Raw genomic sequence first — 25,025 nt, 5'->3', positions numbered from 1 at the left:
ATTTCCGCATTCTACATAAAAACCATAAGTCAATAATGAATAAACTTTCAGGATATTTCGTAATGAATCATCTGATCATAGACATGTATCATGTGGTTATGATAATACGTTCCCTTAAAAGAGGTTTTATTCATTATATCACAGCTAGAAAGCGGGAAAATATCTAGATTGTTAAAGGACAAGTCCACCTTCATATACATAAGGATTGAAAGAATGCAGCAATATTAGTGGAACACATCAGTGAAAGTTTGAGGAAAATTGGACAATCCGTTCAAAAGTTACATGAGTTAGGAATATTTTAAGTATCTGCGCAGTCACTGCTGGAAGAGAAGACTACTACAGTGTATGATGTCAAATGCGTACAACTATATAAGGAAAATAAAAAGAGAATTTCACAAAACTTTACTTTTTGAATAAAGTGCACATTTCTTCGACTTGCTACTGACGTATGTTAAGGGTAATATTATTCCCCCTGCCTTCTGAAAGAGAGAAGTCGAGTGTTCTTTTGTTATGCGAGAAAAATGGAAATATGTTGAATTTTCTTTATTCTTTCTTTATGTCGTTGTACTCATGTGACATCACAAGCTATAGTAGTCTTTTCATCCAGCCGTGAGTGAGCAGAAACTTCAAAAATTCATAACTTTTAAACGGATTGTCCGATTTTGCTCAAACTCTCACTGATGTGTTCTACTAATATTGCTGCATTCACTCAACCCACATGTCTATGAAGGTGAACTTGTCCTTTAAGCAACAGTATCCTACCGAATTATGACAAGTACATTATAATTGTATCCTAATACAGGTGCCTCAGAGACAGTCGTCCGACCATCGAGTCTCGTTTCTGCAACCCCGACCTACTCCTTTGGTGCTGGTAAAGACATAGAGGAAGTAGCGACAGGAAATGGGCAGGCGAAGAACCGGACGAACGTGTCACCTTCTTCCTGGACCACCTTAGCCTGTACCTTCAATAACCATTCTACGCGAAGTGTGCGAATTTAACGTTAGATCGAAATGCTCCATCGACTCTTATTATCATGCATTTTCTGCATGGGTTGAACATCGCTACCCTTATTGGCGAAGTTTTTTAACGTAATCGCAACAAGACGTTTCCCGGAATTAATGAACTGTGACGAATGTCTCGTCTTCATTTCGTTATTGTCAGTGTCGTGCTCGATCTCGCGAAGTGTTCACCATGGCAGACTTCATGTCGTCTGTCATAGCAAACGCCAGCATGGAGCAGGAGAACGAGGTGGAATTCGAGTTCTGGGTGCCATCTCATCGCGTCCTGCTAGCCACTCTCCTCATCATAATAGCAATTGTGGGTTTCCTAGGCAACGCGTTGGTCATCCTCGCCGTGGCGTTATCGCGACGGTTGCAGACGGCAACAAACGTTTTTGTGATCAATCTAGCGTCAGCCGACATCATGATTACGCTATTACTATGGTTCCACGTCGTCACGCTGTGCAGTTTTCACGGACTACCCTTCTCAGCGGCTGTCTGCAAATCGATAGCTGGTCTATCGCTCTTGTGTCTGGGATCGAGTGCCATATCCCTCACGCTAATTGCATTCAATCGATACTTTCTTATCACTCACAAGCCGACATCATACATCAAGATATACACGCCTCTAAATATCGGCTTCATGGTTGCTTGGACTTGGGTTTACCCTGTCTTGATGATCATTATCGGTACCCAGTCAGGACTGGGTGATTTGGGTTATTCCCGCCGTTACAAGGTATGTACTCAGGATACTTCACACGAGAGGGCAGACTATCTTACACTGCTTGGTGGGGTATCCGTGCTAATACCGGCAGTTGTGCTTATTCTTGCCTGCTATTCCAAGATTTATCTCCACGTCCGGAGCCATAACCGACACCTGTATCGCTCAAGGAGTATCGAAGGAATGTCCGATATCACGTGCACAACGGCCGCGGCTAGTCCCGATCAAAATCGCCTGTCGCGACCGCCTATATCGCCCAACGAAGTAAGTGCCCAATCGAACGAATCCGATCACCAAAACGGCGGCACAAATGGATTGGCTACTGTGATATCGCTCGAACGCAAACGAGCAAAAAAGGCTCGAAAGCAGCAGGTGGAGATCACGAAAAATCTCTTCATCGTCGTCTGCGCCTTTCTGATCTGTGTCTTACCTGCCGCTGTCGCAAGTACGATTCCTTCTAGTGATCCTGCGATACCTTGGATATCGCTTATCCTCGTCTTCAACTCATGCATCAATCCCTTCATCTACGCATCCAGACACCCAAACTTCAAGACTGTCTTTAAGAGCATTTTATCTTGCCAGTTCAACTCAATACCAGATGGAAGTTGGCGAACCAAACGATCTCGATCACTATATCGTTCTCAAAAGTCTTTTCGTGTTTGACTTCATGAATGTCTATAGCGTTTGTCCTAATCTTAGACAAACTGGTCGTATCCTTGCGATCACGCTTACACTAGCCAAAAGAAAAAAAAAAGCCCTAAATTTTATTTGGACTGATATCTCTTTGAAAGTTTTGGGGCTGTCTTCTATGGAGTCATAGATAATTCATAATGAAAAATCTTAGATATAACTAGTCATGCTAGTGACAACATTTTCTCTTCGCATCATCGTGCAGTGAGAAAATGAAATTCCTTGGAGATTGCACCATAGTGAGGAGCTTTCTTTCCTCATACCCACATTTGTTCATGTAATCTGAATCAAATTTCATAAGTATACGCCATGTACTATAATCTGACTTGCAGCAGTACGCATAAGACATTGTTTGAAATGGCAATAATGTCCTTGGTGTTAATGGTTTGTCTATACTATTATTAATGCCATCTTTTCAAGCACATCGGTCAATCCCAATTCATTTATTATTTCATAAATTTGCAAAGTATTTCATTGTTTGCATAAACGATGGAAGCTTTCGTAGTGAAAGTTTGTCTCGCGAAACTGATAAAATGCCGAAAACAAAAATTTACAGCGAAATTTCACTGCCTGTTCAAGTGACTTGAATATACGACAAGTAAATTTTTTAAGAAAGAGAAACTAAGACTGGATACAAAACTTATAAAAATGTAAAGGGTATTACGAACTCGCCAAATACTGATGCATATCATAATTTCATATTTGGTGGGATAATTCCCAGTTTTCATCATTCCTTGATTGGTTTATTATTCATTAAAAAAATATATGAAATCATGGTTTTTTTTAACCGTAATTCATCAACAACAATTTCCTGTCCTTTACTAAGTCGTCTTTACTGAATATTTACAACTCAAGAATAACTGGTTTGACGGATTTTAATTTCTTCTGAAACTTTGTTTTAACATGTATAAAACAAAAGGCTTTTGAGGCCATTACAAGATCACCTCATCAAAGCTGCAGTTATGACTGACAGATATCGATAGTTCGTGAAATGCATGTTAATCGTTTAAGATTGCCCATTAACTTTCCATGACTAGTCATAATTCGATGAAATTTCAACGTTTTTCACAGCTACAGGTAGGTTTGTCTGTTAATATTTTACTCCTTGTCAAAGTTTATGTTAACATGGATTTTTACTTCATACAGTATGTCATCTACATACCCATCAAATAGGGTTTTTGCGAAATATATTCTCAAAAAGTCGACATGTTAAGATTTCTAATTATCATTACAATAGTAAAAAGTTTAAATATTTGTCCTCACATTACTACACACAATTTGCCATGCCATAATCTCATTTTACATGATCAGTTGCACGTTTAGATTTTCTGACACTGACACTGGAGGTTGCGTCTGCACAATTCTGCAGAATGAAAGGAGGGCAACGCACACAATACTTTCATTTTCGCTGATTGTCATGTGTATTATGATATCCGCTGAAATCTACCCCCACGCTAATGATATGTTATAATACCAGTGCTGGAGACACCTATGAATGGTTTTGACCATTAGCTAGCCAATTACAACACAAATATTTAACTCAGTATTTCAGTTCTTTTGTTGAAATTTATATGGGGTATAACTTTTTTTTTCTGATATCTTGTGGATGAAAAAAAAAAGAGAGAAGGGATTTAAATCTTTGTCACATCTTCATGAAACTGCAAGTTTAAAAGACAGGAAAAATATTCATTCATGCCGTATGTGCAACAAAATAAAAAAAAATATCGCAAGATATCGTGCATTCGGAATAAAGTATCTTTGTGTCTATATCTATTATGTCATGCTTCCTTTACGACTACGGACAAGCCATTCACGAAAGTTGGCAAAAACATGATAAGCTGGTTTGGGTATTTGTGACTTCAGAATAATGGTGTGTCTGTGTCTGTGTACCAATCCCCCTTGGTGTGTGCGTGAGCGCGTGCGTGTGTGTGCGCGCATTAAAAAAAATGTATGTGTCTGTGTGTTTGTCTTGATGTCTTTGTTTCTGAGTTGGTACTATTCTTGGGCATATGTCTCATGATGAGTTGTAGCACAGACACGCAGAGCCACATGAGTCCCCCTCTTTGGGTGGAGTGCAATTCCATCCCTCTTCCGACTTGTGTTCTAAACGTTTAAAAAAAAAGAAAAAATATATATACATATATATATATATATATATATATATATATATATATATATGTGTGTGTGTGTGTGTGTGTGTGTGTGTGTGTGTGTGTGTGTGTGTATAATGTATGTACATATATATATATATAGATAAGTAACAAAGCTGCAACAATGTTCATGCTGTATTCACCAACGGTTTATTTCTTCACACAAATTTTCGAGCGTCTCGCCGCCCTTTCTCAAGTGTTGATACTGAGAGAACAATAACAAAATTGCGAGACGCTCGAAAATTTGTGTGAAGAAATAAACCGTTGGTGAATACAGCATGAACTTTGTTGCAGCTTTGTTACTTATCTTTTTATCTTGCCAACACGTGGACTACCTTATCAACATATATATATATATATATATATATATATATATATATATATATATATATATATATATATATGTATATATATATATGTTGCGAATTCACGTATTGGCTCCAATATAACGAAGAATGAAGAAATAAACTAGTAATGCAGGTGGAGGCCACCGAAAATTTGAGTACAATAAACTCATTCTTTATTGGCGAAATAAATGCATTACTAGTTTATTTCTTGATTCTTCGTTATATAGATATAACACTACAGTTCATCAAACTCAGACTTGAAATACGACGTGCGTAATGGAATTCATAGATCTTTGCGCATTTTCCCTAGAAAGTGTCACTAGAGAGATATTAAATGTAACCATGATATACAAATTAGATGTAGTGATCAAGGCTTACGTCATTGACCATAATTATATAAATTTTCCCTTGAAATGAAATTTCAAAAAGTGCATAAGTATAATCTAAATAAATATTCAGACTCTTTATCATCAAAGTATCATTGTGATGCAATAAAAAGGCGAGGCAGAGACGCTTAGGGGGTGACGAAGTAGGGGCCTAATAGTTGCGAAATTACCGAGCAAAAGCGTTCAGATTTTAGTGTGAAAACCATGCTAGAAGTCTTTTTTTTTTTTAGTAATTATCTTTAACTTCCTCTCTTACAGTACAATTGAGTATCTGAATATAAGAACGACCCAAGTCCATGGAAGACCATTTCGAGTAAACTTCAAAAAACTTCATATCTTTTTTATTTGTGCAATAATATTCTATTTAATTGTGATGGGAAGGCAACATTGTATATACAAATTAGAACATATATTATTATGACAATTCACATTTACATTAATTGTGGAGAGGCCATTTTGTGTGGTGGACTTGGGTCGTTCTTTGATTCATATGGACTTGGGTTGTTCTTTGATTCATATACATGATATTCTGCTATAGAGATGAGAGGATGAGAGAGGGCGCTATAATATGAATGTAAGAATGACCCAAGTCCTTCATTCTTACATTGATTTAACTCTTTCATTTCAGGCACTTCTGGAGGTAATTAGGATTTATCATTTATACACAAGATGAGTCCATGCATAAGCTACAATTTCCCATGTCAAACTGAATTTGGCCAAAAATTGGACTTGGGTCATTCTTATATTCAGGTCTTCAATTGCAATAGTAGTTCACCAAGTTCAACTTGGTATACACACAGGCCTACCGACTGAGTAAATTAGAGAAGAAGAACGACGGAAGTTATAATCAAAATGGAACCTTTTTATGAAATACGCACGTGTTTACGGTCATTAATCATAACATTTTGTTGAAACAACTAAAATTGTCATAGCTTTCCAAGTATCCCGCTGAGCTGTACACAAATCTTCATTAACTTTTCCTTTTCGTCATTTTAAACCAAAACAGTTAATAGTATAATAAATATCATCGATGTATGCATGCTCAATGTGATAATATCTTATGACTTTCCCTATTTCTTATTCATTTATTTTGTTTATGTATTTGGTACGTGTTTGCTGTTTGTATAACAAAGATAACTGCAAGTAGGTTTGATTTTCAATAACCATCTATCTGGGGGGAAAGGGCTTTAATTAAATCCACATTGGCGGTTGTAACGTTTACGGGTATAGAGTCACTTCCAGAAAGTTGGAAGGAAAAAAAAAATTAGTCCAGAATGATAAGCAACAATGAAAATGGGTACAACGGTGAAATGAGTATAATAGTATATTCTAATTAGAAAGTATATAAAAAACGTAATGAAAAGAGAAGGCGTTTTTTTCTACACTTTCACCGTTTGTCAGCTTTTTCGCAAATCAGTCCACTATCTTTTCCAAGTCCAAAATTTACTTGAGTTTACTTTGAGTGTATTTCCATTTTGTTTATTTTTTTCCAAATGAAATGCATAATCAATAAATCAAATACGTTGAGGATACAACAGAAGTGTAACACTTCGGCCTTTAACATGAAAACAAAATAGCAAAGTTTGTAAACTTCTGGAGTAAATCCTTCTCAGTATTCTGCACCTGAGGGGAAAAAAAAGAAAATATGGTGAAACCCAATTCAAAAGCTAATATTGTATAGCTTAGGTCCAAAAGATCGAAACAAGACAACTATAGGAAGCAAAACTTATTAAGCATAATCATCATACTGAATTACAAAAGAATCGATCAGACAAACAAGCATAAATGGATGTGGCAGAAGGGGAAAGAAAACATTAATATAGCGATATGATGGCTTGTGAAGAAACGTAAGGATGGTAAGGAAAAACCCGAAGGGTGCAATGTGTACCTTAATGGTCAAAATGTCTCTGTCCGTCAGGAAGTGGACATCACCTTGGGCAAGTGTTTGGTCAAATTGTGAAGCTGATGACCAGTGCACTGTCGGGAGTACTCCTGAGAAATGTGTGCGTGACAATAGATACACAGAATCGTACAAGAAACGTGGTGAAAATTGATATATTGAATATACACTTCAATACATGGTTGTATGATTGGGGTGTGTCTTATATTGTATAAGTAAACGAACAGTCATCAGACAGAACGTAATGTATGCGAGAAAACTGTGTAATAATATCGGGCATCTCAGAATCAAATTTCTGCTTACATTCTGATAGGTAGGCATATCATGAATACTCAGATGGAGACATAAATGGCGAGAAAGAAAATTGAAAAACATGTATGATAACACAGTTTGTCTGTATATGAAGTGACAGCTTTGAAATCAGACTTCTGTGATAGTGTGTAGTCTACCTTTTTCCTGTCCAAGATGTTTTGGTGAGTGATGGACCAGAATACATGTACTAGCATAGATCCGAGTCAAGTTCACGCTAACCGGTGACATTGTCTTGAATCCTCCTCAAGAGGGCGCTGTCAACCTAGCGTCCACTGGGAAACAAACCTTCAATGTTAGTACCAGATTGTAGCAGAACATGGAATTTTGCACAAGTAATCGCATGAGACAGACTTTCTTTTCTTGTCTCCTCTTCCTCCTCCTCCTCCTCCTTCTTCTTCTCTTTCCTTTCTTTGTCTTTACCAGGTATCCTATCGACAAAAACACCACTGATTTGTTGTCACGTTTTCATGTTTAGAGAAAATGTATATCCATGAGAACAAAAAACATAATAGCTCGGAGGATGAATGCAGAATATTAAACGCAAAACAAAACAATGTGAAAATTATGGACTACTTCTTTCAGATGTCCTTATTTTGACACCAAAGTTATTTAGGCATTAAACGGAAATCCTTATGAGAACCAGCGCATTATATAGTAATATCAATGATGAGAAAAATCAATCAAAATGTTGAAAAGATGTGGGCCTAATGTGGGAAGCTAATTGAGAAAGCTGGACTGATAATCAGTAATATTATATAACATCCTGTAACTGATTTTCCGTATCATTTCTGATGTAATGATGATACGAAGTTTTATCGAAAATTACCTCATTTAGAAAGCTTTCGGTAAAGAAACAAATAAATGTCGGTAGCTCAACGCCGAATCAACGCATAGTTGTCAGTAAGACATGAGTCAAACAGACACTGTGTCAATCCGCCAACAGCAAGATAGGGTATAGTAGTTGTACTTAAAGGACAAGTTCACCTTCATAAACATAAGGATTGAGAGAATGCAGCAATATTAGTAGAACACATCAGTGAAAGTTTGAGGAAAATTGGACAATCAATGCAAAAGTTATGAATTTTTAAAATTTTTGTGTTGGAGCCGCTGGGTGAGGAGACTACTACAGCTTGTAATGTCATATGCGTACAACCGTATAAAGAAAATGTAAAGAAAATTCAACATATTTTCACTTTTTTCGCATAATAAAAGAGCACTTGACTTGCCGCTTTCTAAAGGCAGGGGGAATAATATTACCCATAACATATGTCGGTAACGAGTCAAGGGAATGTGTACTTTTTTCAAAAGATGATATTTTGTGAAATTCTCTTTATATTGTCCATATATTGTTGAGTATATGAATATAAGAACGACCCAAGTTCATGGAAGATCATTTCGAGTAAACTAAAAAAAAACTTCATATCTTTTTTATTTGTCCAATACTATTCTATTTAACTGTGATGGGAAGGCAACATTGTATATACAAATTAGAACATATATTATCATGACAATTAACATTTACATTAATTGTGGAGAGGCCATTTTGTGTGGTGGACTTGGGTCGTTCTTTGATTCATATACATGATATTCTGCTATAGAGATGGGAGAAGGATGAGAGAGGGCGCTATTATATGAATGTAAGAATGACCCAAGTCCTTCATTCTTACATTAATATAAGATTTAACTCATTCATTTCAGGCACTTCCGGGGGTAATTAGGATTTATCATTTACACACAAGATGAGTCCATGCATAAGCTGCAATTTCCCATGTCAAACTAAATTTGGCCAAAAATTGGACTTGGGTCGTTCTTATATTCATATACTCTGTTGTACGCATGTGACATTACACACTGCAGTAGTCTTCTCATCCAGCGGTTACTGCACAAAAACTTCAAAAATTCATAACTTTTGAACGGATTGTCCGATTTTCCTCAAACTTTCAATGATGTGTTCTACTAATATTGCTACATTCTCTCAATCCTTGTGTTTATGAAGGTGAACTTGTCCTTTAATATATCATAATAATCGAAGAATAAGGGCAGTAATTTGCTGCTAAGAGAGCGGCAGAAGGGTTTGTTGATATCATTTTATTCAGCCACCGATAGGACCTACTATCTTTTTTTTTCCTTGTACTTATGACGTCACAGTGGAAATGGCGCAGCTGCAGGACTTCCGAATTGCTGGATTTACCAGTGGGCTGTTTCATAAAGGTGTTCTTAAAGATACGAACGACATAAGAACGACTGGTGATCTGGGCCCCGTCTTATAAAACTTGTGATAGAAATCAATCAATCACAAATCTCTTGAAAGCTGCAATCAATCGCAACCTGTGATTGATTGATTGCAGTTTCTGTCTTAATTTCAATTTTTTATAAGATGGATTTGCATTCAGTCGTAAAGTTGTGATTGATTTGAATCAATCACAAATCTTTATAAGACGGGGCCCTGTTCTGATGTGCTATACTTATCAGAATTTCAATAATATTCAGCACAAGAACTGATCACAAGTCGTTCCTAAGTCGTTCGTAACTTTAAGAACAGCTTTATGAACCCCCCCCCCCCCCTCCCCAAGCCGGTCGTAAATTTCTCCCACTGCAATTGCCTAGGAACATTATCAGTTCTCATTAGCTGGTGATAATATATTGAACTTTTTCAAAATACATATTGAATATAGGAACGATTCCCTTATCATTTATGTTGCATTATACACAAAGCATACAGTTGTCTTTCCTCCACCTGCCCAGAGTTCAACGTAAGAGTCAATACGTATCCTTACAGCGCCCCCTTTTGATTGGCTGCACTAGCTAGTTTAGATTACAGCAAATCACCTCTTGAGTTGTGTGGTTTGGATGTGTGAAAACTAATGACTGCGGTGTAATTGGAAAACACCGATTGAACGATTTCATATTAACATCCTGAATACTTTTAGGGAAAAACAATGCCGTCTGTCTTTCTGTAGCAATGATGACGAAAATAAACAAATTTAAGGAAAAGGGATGGTTTGAGGGGTTTCTGACCTCTTTGTCTCTCTGCTGGGTTTGTCTGTTAAATACAATGTGTTTTGATACCCGTTTGTTTTGTATAGCTCATAGACCACTATTAAGTTTAGTCTATGTTACAGACTATGTGTATATAGGCACCTGTCAACGGATACGACAATCACTTTAAAGGTCAAGTTCACCTTCATTATGCATGTGAATTGAGAGATTGGAGCAATGTGTGTTCTACTAATATTGCTGCATTCACTCAATCCACATGTAATGTGAAGATGAACTTGTCCTTTAACATCCAAGATTCACACTGCCTGACTGTCAGACATCGAAAAAAATACTGATGTTTTTGTGCAACTTCGACGGCAGCATCAGCAACACTACCAACTACAACACGAAAGCATGCAGTAACAACATTAAAGGTCCTGTTTACCTTTGGGAGCAGTGATTTTAAAAAAAAAAATCAAGATATCATATTTGATGCATATGTGTAGGTCTGTTGTATCACAAAGCATCATACCATAATCATAAAATTCTCACAATAAAGCCTAAAATATAAGGAGATACCACTGTCTTTCTCATCGTAACTGCAGATGGTTTAGTCTGGAACCATTCTTTTTTTATAACTATCGTTCACATTTTGTGTGTTTAACAATATATAACATCGATGATACGGATTCAAATTTCTACAGTGGTTGTTTCTATCCCTAATTCACATTTTGATTTTTAGAACTATTTTAAAGCACGAATGCTGGGGGTTTTGTTTCATGTGCAAATGGTAAATTATGCCTTTGACATCCAAGATTCACATTGCCTGGCTGTTAGACATCGAAAAAAAATACTGATGCTTTTATACAACATCAGCATCAGCGACACTATAGCAACTACAGCACGAAAGCATTATGCAGTATAACAACATTAATTTCGGTCCCGTACAGCTCAGGGGCTGCGGAATAGGGAACACACATTTTTAACTAAAAAACAGCAGCAGCAACAACAACAACAACAACAAACGATAACAAACAAAAGTGAATAAAAAACAAACAAAGAAACAAGCAAATAAGCAAGCCAGAAAACCCATTACTTTCGAGGGTTACCCCGCCCCTCCCCATCATACACTAGTAAGATTAGAAGACAAAAATGTGCCTCGGCCCAGCTGTTACTGTACTGCATGTTAGTAAGTCCGCTTCCAATATGATATGAACAAATTATAAATGAATATATTGGACATTGGCAACAAGTTATAAATAAATATATATTCGACATTGGCAATGTTCAGTCAGATGGTTGTAGCATACCTTTGTCTGTATGGAGCTGAATGTATGTCATTCCTCATATTACATTGGTTTATTCATGTATGCTACGTTTTCCTTTGAGAACGTTTTTGATGAGTGAAATTGATTAAAAATGATGAATCATAACACAAGAGTGCAGGATTTGAAAAAGTGACCATCTTCCATCGTCCTGCTATAAAAGATGGATTTACCATCCAATTAATGTAAATACGTTTCAGACTAACACCAGAGCACATTAAGCTGCATTCCTTCGATGTAGCAAATAAACGTTATTTGGGTGTTGCAATTTTCTAAGATTGATAATTTCACAAGTGTGTTTGACTTCACGCATTCGTGCGCTCTCGTCAAATAATTCTACGAAATATATGTTGCAAATGATTCTGATGTTCAAAAGCAAAGGAAATGATTATGGTCTGGGCTACAAAGACTACTGTCACTCGAGGATGAGAATCAGACAGTAGCCCCTATTTTTGCCTCAAAAAATAAAGACTAGAATAATTAGCGGAGGCGAGTAATGAGTTCAGCGCAGAGAGCGAGTCTCCCCGGCTCACCCGTCCGCATGAGCGATAGCAAGTCGATGCGTTAATGGTCCCTTGGGTGGTTCACCAAAGCTCTCTAGGAAATTGCTTCGATCCCTAGTCAGGAAAGAACACGAACCCATCAGTCTATCGCCCTTGATTTCCGAGAAAATTGGGGTGGAAAAGGACGATGGAGTTGGCCATGTTCTGCATTTGAAAGGCATTCATGGTAACGAGAACTTGGACAGTTCAATCTGAATCAGGGAGGTGGAAGAGAGGTCTCTCTTTCACCTTCATGGTTTAATCAAACAGAAGGCCTAATTCATAATATGGGTTTAACTCATGATCATTCTTAACTCTTTATGTGCCACGTTTACACGTCCGACTCAGTCAATGGCGTGCCAACTTCACATAAAATTATCTGCTCTAACCGTAACAGCGACCCCAAGACGTACGTGTTACTGGTTATTTAGCGCCCCGCAATGGGTTAATTCTGCTCAAACCCACAAACCAGCTAGCCCAAACCGATCAATAAATCGAACTGTCTCTGAATATCAATGTGGCTCCCAGGGGATTTTACGCCATGGAACATAAAGAGTTAAAGGGATAGTACGTAGTATTGGTTGAGATGAGGATCAGCTTTTAACTTTTTGTGAGATACTTGAAAACCACTTTATGAAGTGTCAAAGAGCATACAATACTACAGATTAGTTCAACGTTTAGTTGATGAAAATCAGATTTGAAATGGCTGAGATATCCAAAACCCGGTAAAACAAAGCGATCGTAATAAAAGGTTGGTCCCACATTTCTTTAGGATTGCTTTGTTGTGAATTTCTCAGCCATTTCAAAACCAATTTTTATCAAATGAACTTTGAATTCCTCTTAGAGCTATTATGTTCTTTCCTATTTCATAAGAGGTTTCTCATTGTTTAAAAAGAAATCATCAAAAAAAAAAAACAACATTGGAAACCTAAAGTCTCATCTCATCCAAAACTATGCAAACCTTCTAGGTATTATAGACGGTTTTCGGTATCTGAGAAGCGAAACTTCAAGTTGTCTAAAAAAAAAAAAAAATGATTGAATTTTGTTCGAGTAGCTTTCGTCATACTGTAGCCAGTAGGTATATTATGATAAACGTACCCAAACATATTGTGTTGTACAAGAGGATAATACGATTGTGTAATTTGCATTCAGTGCCATCAGGTGGTTAGACTTATGGACAGTTTTTAAAGACACTTCAGTGGATTAAGCGCTGTTTAACTTGATGTACCTTTTGATTAATTATGATATCTCTAATAATTTTATGCAGATACGTATCTGCCGGAAGCATGGTACCTGAAAGACATTTTTTTAAGACAAATGTTTTATCTTCAATGAAATGCAAGACTGCAATTACTTCAATTACAATGTATTCAGTAATTTACAATGGGTCACATACAAGGTCGCAGATAAATGTCGTTATTGTCAGGCTGCTTCCATGGTAACAAAAGTTACGATTTTCGCGACTTGAGGTAAGTGGCTCTGGGCAATAAAGATAATTATGTTGGCTTGAAATCTCAAAGCACATCATTTGTTTCACGTTCCGCACATCTTGCATTAAAAAAAAAAACCCCCCTTAGTGACAGTTTGTATTGTCTTCTAAACTAAACGACTTTCTTTTTGTTCACATCTGACCTTATGATCCATGCATTCATAATTATGTATACTAGAAAGGCAGACATTATACAACAGGTATATAGGTAGATTAGCACGTAGATAGATAGATAGATAGATAGATAGATAGATAGATAGATAGATGGTCGGATAGAGGGTTATACAGATATATTGAGGAGTATAGATTGGTCGACTTTTCAAACTCATGAGTACATGGAAAAATAAAGCCAAATCACAACCCATAAATGTCTATTTCCTCCTGCCTTTCTTTGTCATGAAATAGATAGCAGGAGCTTACAGGAAATCACAAAACGTTGCATCATGTTGATTACGTGTTTTGTTGCCTGGTCGTTGTAAGGCCTTAAAGGACAAGTTCACCTTCATAAACATAAGGATTGAGAAAATGCAACAATATTAGTAGAACACATCAGTGAAAAATTGAGGAAAATTGGACAATCGATGCAAAAGTTATTAATTTTTTTTTAATTTTTGTGTTGGAACTGCTGGATGAGGAGACTACTACAGCTTGTGAGTCATATGCGTACAACAGTATAAAGAAAATATAAAAGAAAATTCAACATATTTTCACTTTTTTCGCATAATAAAAGAGCAATTGACTTGCCTCTTTCTAAAGGCAGGGGGAATAATATTACCCATAACATTTATCGGTAACGAGTCAGGGGAATGTGTACTTTTTTCAAAAGATGGAATTTTGTGAAATTCTCTTTATATTTTCCTTATATTGTTGTACGCATGTGACATCTAAGTTATTCACACACTGCAGTAGTCTTCTCATCCAGCGAGTACTGCACAAAAACTTCAAAAATTCATAACTTTTGAACGGATTGTCTGATTTTCCTCAAACTTTCAATGATGTGTTCTACTAATATTGCTACATTCTCTCAATCCTTATGTTTATGAAGGTGAACTTGTCCTTTAATTGTGTTTGGTGAGATTGCCAACATCACGACCGTAATATGGATTTTTTTTTCCTCACGTTACCACAGATTCTCCCGTATCATGAAGTGTGGCTATCTCAATTTCTGAATGTGTTTGATGTGGTGTGATAGTTCAGCACCCTTGATTGGCATTCAAAAAAGTCCATCCGTCCATGAAAATTCTACATAAACTTTAACTGCACGTTTGTTCCCCTTGCATGCTGTGTTAATTGAATGATTCAGCTATCTTCTGGTCACGTTAAGATAGTGCTTGATTGGACACTTAAGTATCATATAATAACAACATTTTGAGTGCCAGACATGTAAAACGGTAAAATATGTAATAGCTGAAATTGGCTTGTAATCTAAAGAAAAGAATTTGCCTCTATAAACACTAGCCGCTGCTGCGCCGAGCCTACGAGAAACAAGAGTCGGACAGTCCCCGTTGAAAATAAACGCCCTCTTGCGCCAAAGAGTTATAGTCAGCTCTCACCGTGGTCCGGTCGGTCTTCTCAATCTTCTGAATAAAGAATACCCTGCATAGGGGCGGATCCAGGAATTCTGTAAAGGGGGGGGGGGGGGAGGGGCGCGCAAACATTATTTCTGAAATCACACCACATCAAAACACTTCCGGGTTTCATTTCATTTCTTTTCTTTTTATTTCTTTTGTTTTAACAACAAAATAGAGGGGGCGCGCCCGGTGCGTCCCCCTTTGTCCAGATCCGCCACTGCTGCATGTTTCATGAAGCGTATTCCCGGGGGTCCCGTTTCATACAACATGTTATCTGTAACAACTGCCACAAATTTGCTCTCAGCTAATCAGATGCAAGGATTTCAGTAGCTTATAACAATTGTCATAAGTTGTTACTGATAACAAGTTTTATGAAACAGGGCCCAGTTCTATAATAGCTCGATAGCATATAAATTAAATTAAATCTCCGGGCTCTTCCATTCTTACGAAATTGCGCAAATCTCTGTTATTTCTTTGTGGAGAAAAAAAAATCGTTTAAACGAAATAACTTTACTTTCATTCAAGTTGAATTTTGCAAACTCCTTTTTTTTAATTCGGGGGGGGGGGGGGTAAACAAGGGAAGAAATGCCACTCCACCTCCTCCCCCCTCCCCTCTTCAACCTGCCAACATAATCAAACCGTCTCGCTTTTTAATCATCGATGGGCGTACATACCTCAAATTGATTATTGGCACAAAAGGACGCCATTGGAGTGTGTTTTCGAAGTGAAGTTAGAGGACACCGCGCCCTCTTCTCTTCTGATTTCCGCTAAATTTCCTCTAAGGGAGGCCGCGCACGTCTAGGATTCCGGGAGACCGGCGGGTTTGGAGTTAACTCATCGTTAGCGAGCATTCATTCGTGAGATCATTACCAGAAAGTCCATTATACACCGGACGGGGGGATTTCCCGCACCCTGCACCCGACAACTCTCACAAATAAAGTTCGTTGGCCTTCCTTTCGGACCATTCGGCACGTCATGTTCACTGAACAATGAACGATTATGGTTCCGAGGAATATCCGATCTGGGCCTTTTTTCCGCGTTATTTGCTTTCATTTGATCTTATAAAAGAGCGGATGAGAACCTTAGTTTTGTCGTGGATCTTTCCTCTTCGCCACTAGGTCGAGCATCATGTTTTGTGGAGACTATACCAAGTCAGAAAAATAGAATTGAGCTACGTTTAGCCGGTTACAATTCGTTATTCCGAAAATTCGTTATTGTGATGTTATTATTTGATAAGTTTGTTATTCCGAAGATTCTGAATTCCGAAAATGGAAAAAAAAAATCGTCATTCCGAAGGTTCATTTATCCGAAAATTAAATAAGGTTCGTCATTCCGAATGTAAGTTGGTACGCACTTGTTATTTGTAATTATCATTTTCGGCTTATAGAACCTTCAGAATAATGAGCCTTTTTTATCACTTTCGATCGGATTTATGAACCTTCGGACATGTTGGATTAACGAACAGCATTTCATTTTCAGATAAACGAACCATACCTTCGGAATACAAACTTTATTTTAATCTCGAATAAACGAACCTTAGAAGTATTGCCACAAATGCTCAGATTTACGAACCCTCATTTCATCTTTGGATTATTGAATATCTAGGTATGTGGAATTTGTGTGTTTCGGAATAACGAACCTTCGGAAAACACACCCTATTTAAGTTTTAGAAGCAACAAACCTTCGTTATAACGAAAATCACCCGATAGCCAGTCCTTGTTTGTCAGATTTGACTGACAAATAGGGCTACATATAACGACATCTTTCCTCATATGCTACATTTTCGAAATCTGAGTTGTTGCTGCTGTTGTTGTTCTTAATGTACTTTTAAATGAACACCTTGTAGTTGAATCCGACATAATAACGGATGACAATACAAAGAAATTGCAAACATTGTTTCTTAAATAAAGTGTAATAAGTAAAAATAATTACAAATCAGATTTCTCAATATAATGAATACAAAGAGGGTTTTTTTTTTTCAAAATGCATTAAATATCTACAAGACTCATCTTAAAAAGCATAAATATTGAGAATGAGTAATATACATTAATTACTTGGTGAAAAAATAGTTACATATTTTTTGTCAAATTTTTCTGAAGAATTTCATGTGTGTAGTGTATTCTTGGGCAACTGTATAGACATATCACGTGGTCTATAAATGAATAGCATTACAATGATCATAATAGTATAAGTACATGTACTCTTATCAGTTCAAGCATCATTATCATTAGAATTTGTCTTATACTATCATTATCCGCGTTATTACTCATACCAATATTATAAGCATTACCATTACTCCTGCATTATAGGATATACATTTTATGCAATCCATCAATTTACAGGATTTCACAATAATGACAGTCTTCACTGTCCGCATTTTGACATCATTGTGTTGAGGTGGAGCGGGTTTTCCCCTTTTAATTACGTAATCATTGATAAGGTGAATTCCTATTTATTTTTTTTCCTACTTTTGTTAACTTCGTGTACAGCTAGAAATCAAAAGGATCGTGAAGCTACAGATTAAATGGGAGACATAACTTTTCACAAGGCTTTCTTTAAGAAATAGATTATAGAGCTTGGAGATACATATCTTTTATTATGTGCGTGTGTGCGCGTGCTGTGTGTGTGTGTGTGTGTGTGTGTGTGTGTGTGTGTGTGTGTGTGTGTGTGTGTAATGAGGATCACTTCAAGCTTAGTTTCATGGATGTAGGGCCTATACTGTCTGCTATACAAGTCTTCCAGTGTTTGGCTCAAAATGTTGCTGCGAAGATCAAACGTCAACGACAGCTGAAACGAAGCATTCCATCACGTTTTCCCAAGATGCAACACAGTGACACCTGTTTGCCATTTGTTTTTGTTTTTGTTTTTATTTTGTTTTTTGCTTTGTTTTTTCGGCATAGTCACGAGAACATGACTTAGCATAGATATGAAATAAACCAACGTGATGTCATAGCAATCGCAGCCAACTTCAACGGCTTATTCATTTGGTCGATGAAATAACCGCATCCTTGTCCGACCGTATTATACACACCCTTATTTCGAGACTTGTGATCTAAACCACCGGGTACGTCATCCGATTGTATAACACCAAGAAACATGCAAGCAATAGTATGACACAAACTGTGCTCTATATTCCTTCTGATGTCAAACTTGGCTGACTGATTTTTTTTTTGGGGGGGGGGATGGGCAAAGGAGAATTGGTATAGATAAAAGATACCAAGTCCCTATATTTATTTTATGATAACTGTTCAAGCTACAAAAAAAAAATCAAATCAATTAGAAATTAGTCTGAAAACAAAAAAGTAAAGATTAATAGGCACAAAATTGCAAACTATTGATCCACAGCGGATGAAAATATGGGCTATCATTAGAAGTTTTGCTAATTATCACACACACACACAAAAAAAAATCCTTGGACAGTTATTATGAATATGCAAATGAAACAACTTTTCATACATTTTGTGTATACTCAAAATCTTCAAATTTCCAGCTTTTTTTTCACACGCAATTATGCCTCAGTCTCAAATCCTGATAATCTGACTGATTATAAAGTGATTGACCAGTGAACAGCAGTTTGTTTCACGCTTTCATAACTGCAGACAAGTGACTTTTCGTCAGTGTGTTTTTTTCTTTACGAGATCAATGGAAAATTGTGAAGTGGACAAATGACATCATCACTTCAGTCATTTGCATGTTTATATCAAGTGTTAGACAACTGTTTGCCAAAAAAAAAACAAAACAAAAACTGATCATTAACTTTTCATAATTTCCTTATTTTTAATACTATTTTAAATAAAATTGCATTTTTTCCTTTAAATTGTTTGGGCTTTTTTTAAATCAAGATATTGTAGTCCACAGAAATGACCTTTGAACCTATCATGTCCAGGTCACGAGTTTACATTTTACAATATCACGGCCTGTAAAATGCATACTGAAAGGTTTTACTGGAGCTTCAGCATCTACCCCATTTGAGGGACAACAGAAGTAACAGGATTGTTTTGAGATTCCTTCCGTCGTGCTCGATGATAGTGTTTTAAAAGTCTTAAAAGTGTTAATATTACATTATTTTCACATTCGTTGTATTCGGATACCCGACATACATGGTGCTGCTGTCTAGCCGCGGAACGTGTTTTTCTTTCTTTCTTCCTTTCTTTTTTTTTCTTTCTTTCTTTCTTTCTTTCTTTCTTTCTTTCTTTCTTTCTTTCTTTCTTTCTTTCTTTTTATCGAACTAAAGATAATGACATTAATCATACATGATCTCAAAAGAAAATTCAAAACAATATAAGTGCAGATGTGTATGTAATACATATATTTATTATAGTATACATACACATCATCTATGGACAGTTATTTAGTCTCGAATTTGCTTTAGAGATTATGTTATTATCTTTCGAGAGTGAGTAATGCCCTTTACAAGATCCAATCAACGCCTATGTCTGATTATTTGACGACCGGTACCTAACATGGTTACAGTTATTGAAGATTCTTTAGAACCCACCTTATTATCATTATTTTTTTTTTTTTTTTTGGGGGGGGGGGTCATTTCGGATTTGCGAACCTTATGATATCATGCTCGGATTACTCAACCTTCAGAATGACTAATCTTTTATATTTCATTTGGAAAAATGCGAAAAATGTTAAGATTAATGAACCATACAATCTTAGGATTGACGAACATCTATAATATGGTATACGGAATTCAGCTGTTCAGGAATCACGAACCTTCGAAATAACAAACTCTATTTCCTTTTCAGATAAACGAACTTTCTGAATGATGAATATCAATCAACCTTCACATTCATCAGCTAAATATAATGCACCCAAAAGTATGGAGTGCCTTAGAAATGTGAACGGTTGGGAAAATGGCGGAATTAAGTGTTCTTGAACGTATTAAGGTATCCGACAATACACTATACGGGCCGTAAACTTCATTTTTAAAACTGTATTGTGAACGCTGATTAGGTAAATTTGTAGCTGAACTAGAATATTTGCACTGAGACGAGGCTAGGCAACCCCTGCTTTAGGGGTCTATCATACATTCGTATAGCAATCTCTCTGAAAGTTAATTTTGCGGGTCGATTTCTACCTTGTATGACTATATACGAACACTTCCTCGTACATGGAATAATGTGCAGTCTGTAGATTTATGAACATTATAAGGGCCAGCGCACTTTCTCCATATTACGTTCATGTCAAAACTGCCAAACGAGCAGGATCTTAGTATTAAATGTGCATTGTGGTAAACGTATCATTACACCTCGTGCAATGAAATACTTCTAGGTTCCCACAGGTCCTTGTCATGTACATTATTTGCACTTCATATCTTACTGCGTGTAAACGATGTGTGTCAGCGTTATCAGACATGGTCACGATTCTAACTTCTCGTCAGTGTCTTATTGTTCGCGGCAGGAGTTTCTAATATGACAAGAAAAAAAAGAAATATATGCAAAAAAAAGAAGACAATCGGAACTATCACATTCGGTATATGGATAGGCCCTATGACCTAATTATTAAGTCACTGCATGTTGTTAGCGCATCAACTAACCCCAGTGCATCATGTTTCTTTGTGTTCATCTCTCTCCCCCTCTCTCTTCCATCACCACAGTCTCTCATACAATTATACCTGTCTAATTTTCTTCCAAACAATAGCTTAGCGATGCATACGTGGGATGACAAAGATGTGGAGGTGTAGAACAGTCAAATTTCCTGATTGTTTGTTTGCTTTCTGCTTGTTACTTTTTCCGCCTTGACACTGATGTTGATATGTTTAAATGCAAACAACTTGGATCATACGTTCCGTTATGAAAAGAAATGAGAAAAATCGCGTGAGTTACTAGCCTGCGGAAATGAAAGGATGTACCTCTTGCAGTCAAGAAAGTCCGCATTGCCGTGCGTTTGATTTGTACGCGCCACTGCCGAAAACCGGATGAGTACCTCAGGCCAGGGAGGTGAGACACCTCCCTGCTCAGGCTCAGTTTCACATTTTATTGTGTGCACACACACACAGACACACTCCAGCCGCAACAATAGGGTTACATTTTGTGCGTCTGTTCGGTACCGCTGCAGACGAGAACCGTACTTCTACAGGTTTCTTCGGTGTGAGTATCGATCACGATTCCGTAAAAAAGGAAACAAAAACCAACAAACAAAAGTGCCGGGTAGTTTTTCTCTGGCGAACGGACAACATGACTTCCTCGCAATGATTGTTGGTGGTACTCACTGCGTCTGCGGGGCGAAGTGATCTCCACATTTACGATTAATTCGTGTCATTGCAGTGGATAATAATCGTGACTATGGAGGTGGATCGCATGTGCCCTTACTGTCTACATGACAATCTAACAGAGGGTCGGAGTTATACAGGATTACACGGAACCAGAACACACGGTACTGGTGCCGAATCAGCTCAACGATCGCATAGAACGAATGAAGGCGGAATAAGGTCAAAACATTATATCGGAATATATAGCTCGTGTGCTGGATGCCAGCGGACATGCAGCGTCACACCCCGCTGGACTCCGGGCCAAGAGGATCGGTGGCTCGGCGGTGGTAGCAGCTACAGCAGTGGTGTAAGGTTGCCGCGTGGAAAGTGGAATACATTATCATTGTTCTTCGTGCTTCTTCTTGCCCTTGGTGCCTTCGGTAAGTTGAAATTAACAGCGAAGTTTACTTCTGACCCCCTCACCCCATTGATAAATGTTAAAGAACTGGCCCGGCTTATCGTCAGAATACAACATCATTACACCATGGGCATGGACATGATTACACACAGCTAGTTCTATACCATGAATACTTCAACAGTAGAACAGCACGGCCACGGATACAGGTGTGGGTTTGTTGTTATTTTATTTTTGTCGTATGCTGAAACTGCATGTTTTAGTATTAGTACGTTCTTGAATGTTTAAGTACCTACGCTGGTAACTTTAGAAATTTAGTAGAATGTGTTCTGGGCGTGAGTAGAAATGTTTATTTCATTTATTGTCACTTTTGTCAGACGGCCTCGACGGGAAATCCCCTTACCTCTCTTCCTCTCCCCTCCCCCAAAAGACCAACAATTGAACGTACAAGTAGTAGCCATATACTGTGTATGTCTATCTATAGTCAAGAGGAATTCCTCAGAACTGTGAATACGTGTAGGCCTATACAGCATGATCTACATGTACCAATTCAAAATGTCAACATAGAAAATCTCTTTTTCCTCTCCCTTTCCTATCATTCCTGTCATTGTAGTCACTTATTGATATTATCTGTGACAATAATTGATAGGCCTATATTTGTATTGTGATAGGTATACTAAGTAACTCCATAATGAGAAAAAAAAAAGTACAGTAGTCTACTTTCACTTGTAAAAACTCTTCATATACATGTCGACTAAAGACTGTTATCTCATATCCTTTTGAAGAACGCAAGCTTGGTATAATAATTATAAAGTTAGACTCTGTTCCTAGCCCGGCCACACGCGCGCCGTGCGAACGACACTGAAGTACAGCTACCTATATTGTGAAGAAGAAGAAGGAGAAGAAGAAGGAAGAGAAGAAGAGGATGAAGAAAAAGAAAAGAAGAAGAAGAAGAAGAAAAAGAAGAAGATGAAGATGAAAAAAAAGGAAAGAAGAAGAAGATGAAGAAGATGAAGAAGATGAAGGAGAAGAAAAAAGAAGAAAAAAAAACAAGAAGAAGAATAAGATGAAGATGAAGAAAAAGGAAAAAAGAAGAAGAAGAAGAAGAAGAAGAAAGAAAATCTTGAGATCACCGGCAATCCTTTGCATCCATGTTCTATCTCTTCCTAATTTTATTACGTACCGTAATATAGTCAAGGGTGATTTGGTATGAATATATACTAGTAACATATCCATGCGCCAACTGGCAACACCCTCCAGAGTAGTGAAACACATAATTAACACCAAACATGAGCTAAGTGGAAAAATTGTCACACCAGTACGCACCTTGAGTATCTATTATGAGATCACACCTGTAGGCTGCACACGAAAGGTCAGCGCAGGTCTGGTGAAATCTCTAGCCTCTAATATGCGCCAACAAAATGTCCTTCACAACTTCCCGTTATAAGCCTACTCATATACAGCGAGGTTAAAGGGAAATTTGTAACCCTATATAAAACACGAATTTGGATACAGTGGTGACTGCGGAAATATTAGGAGAACGTACTGATGTTTACGAAGAAATAGGACTGTCCATTTGGTATGATAAAGTACTGAATTCGTGTAGGTTTGGTTTGGTGCCGTCATCGCTGGATTAGTTGTAGTACATCTGTACAACAGTTATTAAATTGATGGCATACAAATACGTTATAGTGATGATACGTGAAGCAATTTTGTAAAGGGGATTTTATAATTTGATTTAATTAAAAGGCACGCATTACCTCAACTTGCTACTAACAATACATGTGAAGCGTAATATTATTGCTTTGCATTTAAAAGGAAATGAGTCAATTGTTCTTTCATTATGTTAGAACAACAACAAAAAACAAGGTAAAAACAACAGCACCCCCTCCCATGTTTGCTGTTCAATATTGTATAGGCTACATGTACATATAATCTGTATTGATGAGCTAATAACCTGCTCGGCAGTTTCGAAGATTACTGAGTAAGTGGACTTTCGGGAGGTCGTAATGTGTCGTCTTTACCCTTCTTCATCGATTCAACAACAACTACAACAAAATCCACTACGTATTGAAGTAAATGGCTCATAAGCCGATGATACTTTGGAGATATAAGCACAACGAGTGTTTGTTGTTGATTTGTTTTCATCCATTGTTGGTTTTGTGGTACAGGGTCATATAGTTACATGTTGTATCATCATGATTATTATTACAATGGAGGCATATTCTTATTATTGTTCCTGATAATTGAAGACATATTACCTGTGGAGTGGAATTCCTCTTCATTCCAATGACAGATTCAGACTCTTTTCCACCGAATGGAAGCAAAGTGTAGAAATGTCAACTTTCTAAAATTATCTCCCGATTGGTTGATGAGTTTATAACAATGTGTTTCCTTTTTATCGCCTATGATGTCGTGATCTTTACAAAATACAATGAACGATTATTAATCAGACACAGGGGACACGTTTCAGAAATATAGCATTCATTATTTTTGACAAATTGGATGTACAAGATGTCGTCATGAAACGTTTGGGATAAAACTACACACATGTATGCCAAGGGCTTTCAGAGGAAATGACACGACATGTAAGAAATATAATACATCCGATTCTAATCGCCAGTCCTCCACAGGTAAAACGGAGGCGCCTCTAGAGGCCGCCTTCGTATTTGTTTCACTGTTTACATATCTCGAGGTAGCGCTGGCAGTCCTTTTCAAACTATATTCTAGTTATATCCCTCGTGTCTGAGTGATCACTGATAATCACGAGCAACCTCCGGACGAAATGTGTTGTGTGGGTGTTTTGTAGGGAGTGGTCGATGGATTTTCATCAGGAGCCATGCAGTGAGGATGACATTATGATAGTAATCTATCCTCTCCAGGTATGTGCGAAAAACAAAGAAAACTGTTTTATTGTATTATGGGCTCTTATATGAAGATTAATTGGTGCGACATCACTTCACTTCGTGATCAATAAATTGATTGTGGGTATATAGGGGA

At 37.3% G+C, this 25,025-nt stretch overlaps 2 protein-coding genes across 2 annotated transcripts in view; both read left to right on the top strand.

Annotated features, from left to right (window-relative positions):
* The first annotated feature begins 1,192 nt into the window (after positions 1–1,192).
* LOC139727375 (melatonin receptor type 1A-like) lies at positions 1,193–2,383 on the top strand. The gene has a single exon (XM_071638334.1). The coding sequence runs from the start codon at positions 1,193–1,195 to the stop codon at positions 2,381–2,383; it is 1,191 nt and encodes a 396-aa protein (XP_071494435.1).
* Positions 2,384–21,425: 19,042 nt separating this feature from the next.
* The window catches only part of LOC139727374 (vascular endothelial growth factor receptor 1-like), a 91,036-nt gene continuing 87,436 nt past the window's right edge, over positions 21,426–25,025 (top strand). Inside the window, exon 1 of the mRNA XM_071638333.1 lies at positions 21,426–22,050. Coding sequence (XP_071494434.1) covers positions 21,705–22,050 — 346 coding nt within the window. The 5' untranslated portion in view covers positions 21,426–21,704. The remainder of the gene's footprint in view (positions 22,051–25,025) is intronic.

This window comes from Diadema antillarum, unplaced genomic scaffold (genome assembly GCF_040938485.1).
Source record: "Diadema antillarum isolate AM-2024a unplaced genomic scaffold, OU_Dant_1.0 seq00000129_RagTag, whole genome shotgun sequence".
Taxonomy (NCBI): domain Eukaryota; kingdom Metazoa; phylum Echinodermata; class Echinoidea; order Diadematoida; family Diadematidae; genus Diadema; species Diadema antillarum.
This window is presented reverse-complemented; position numbering and strand designations above follow the sequence as displayed.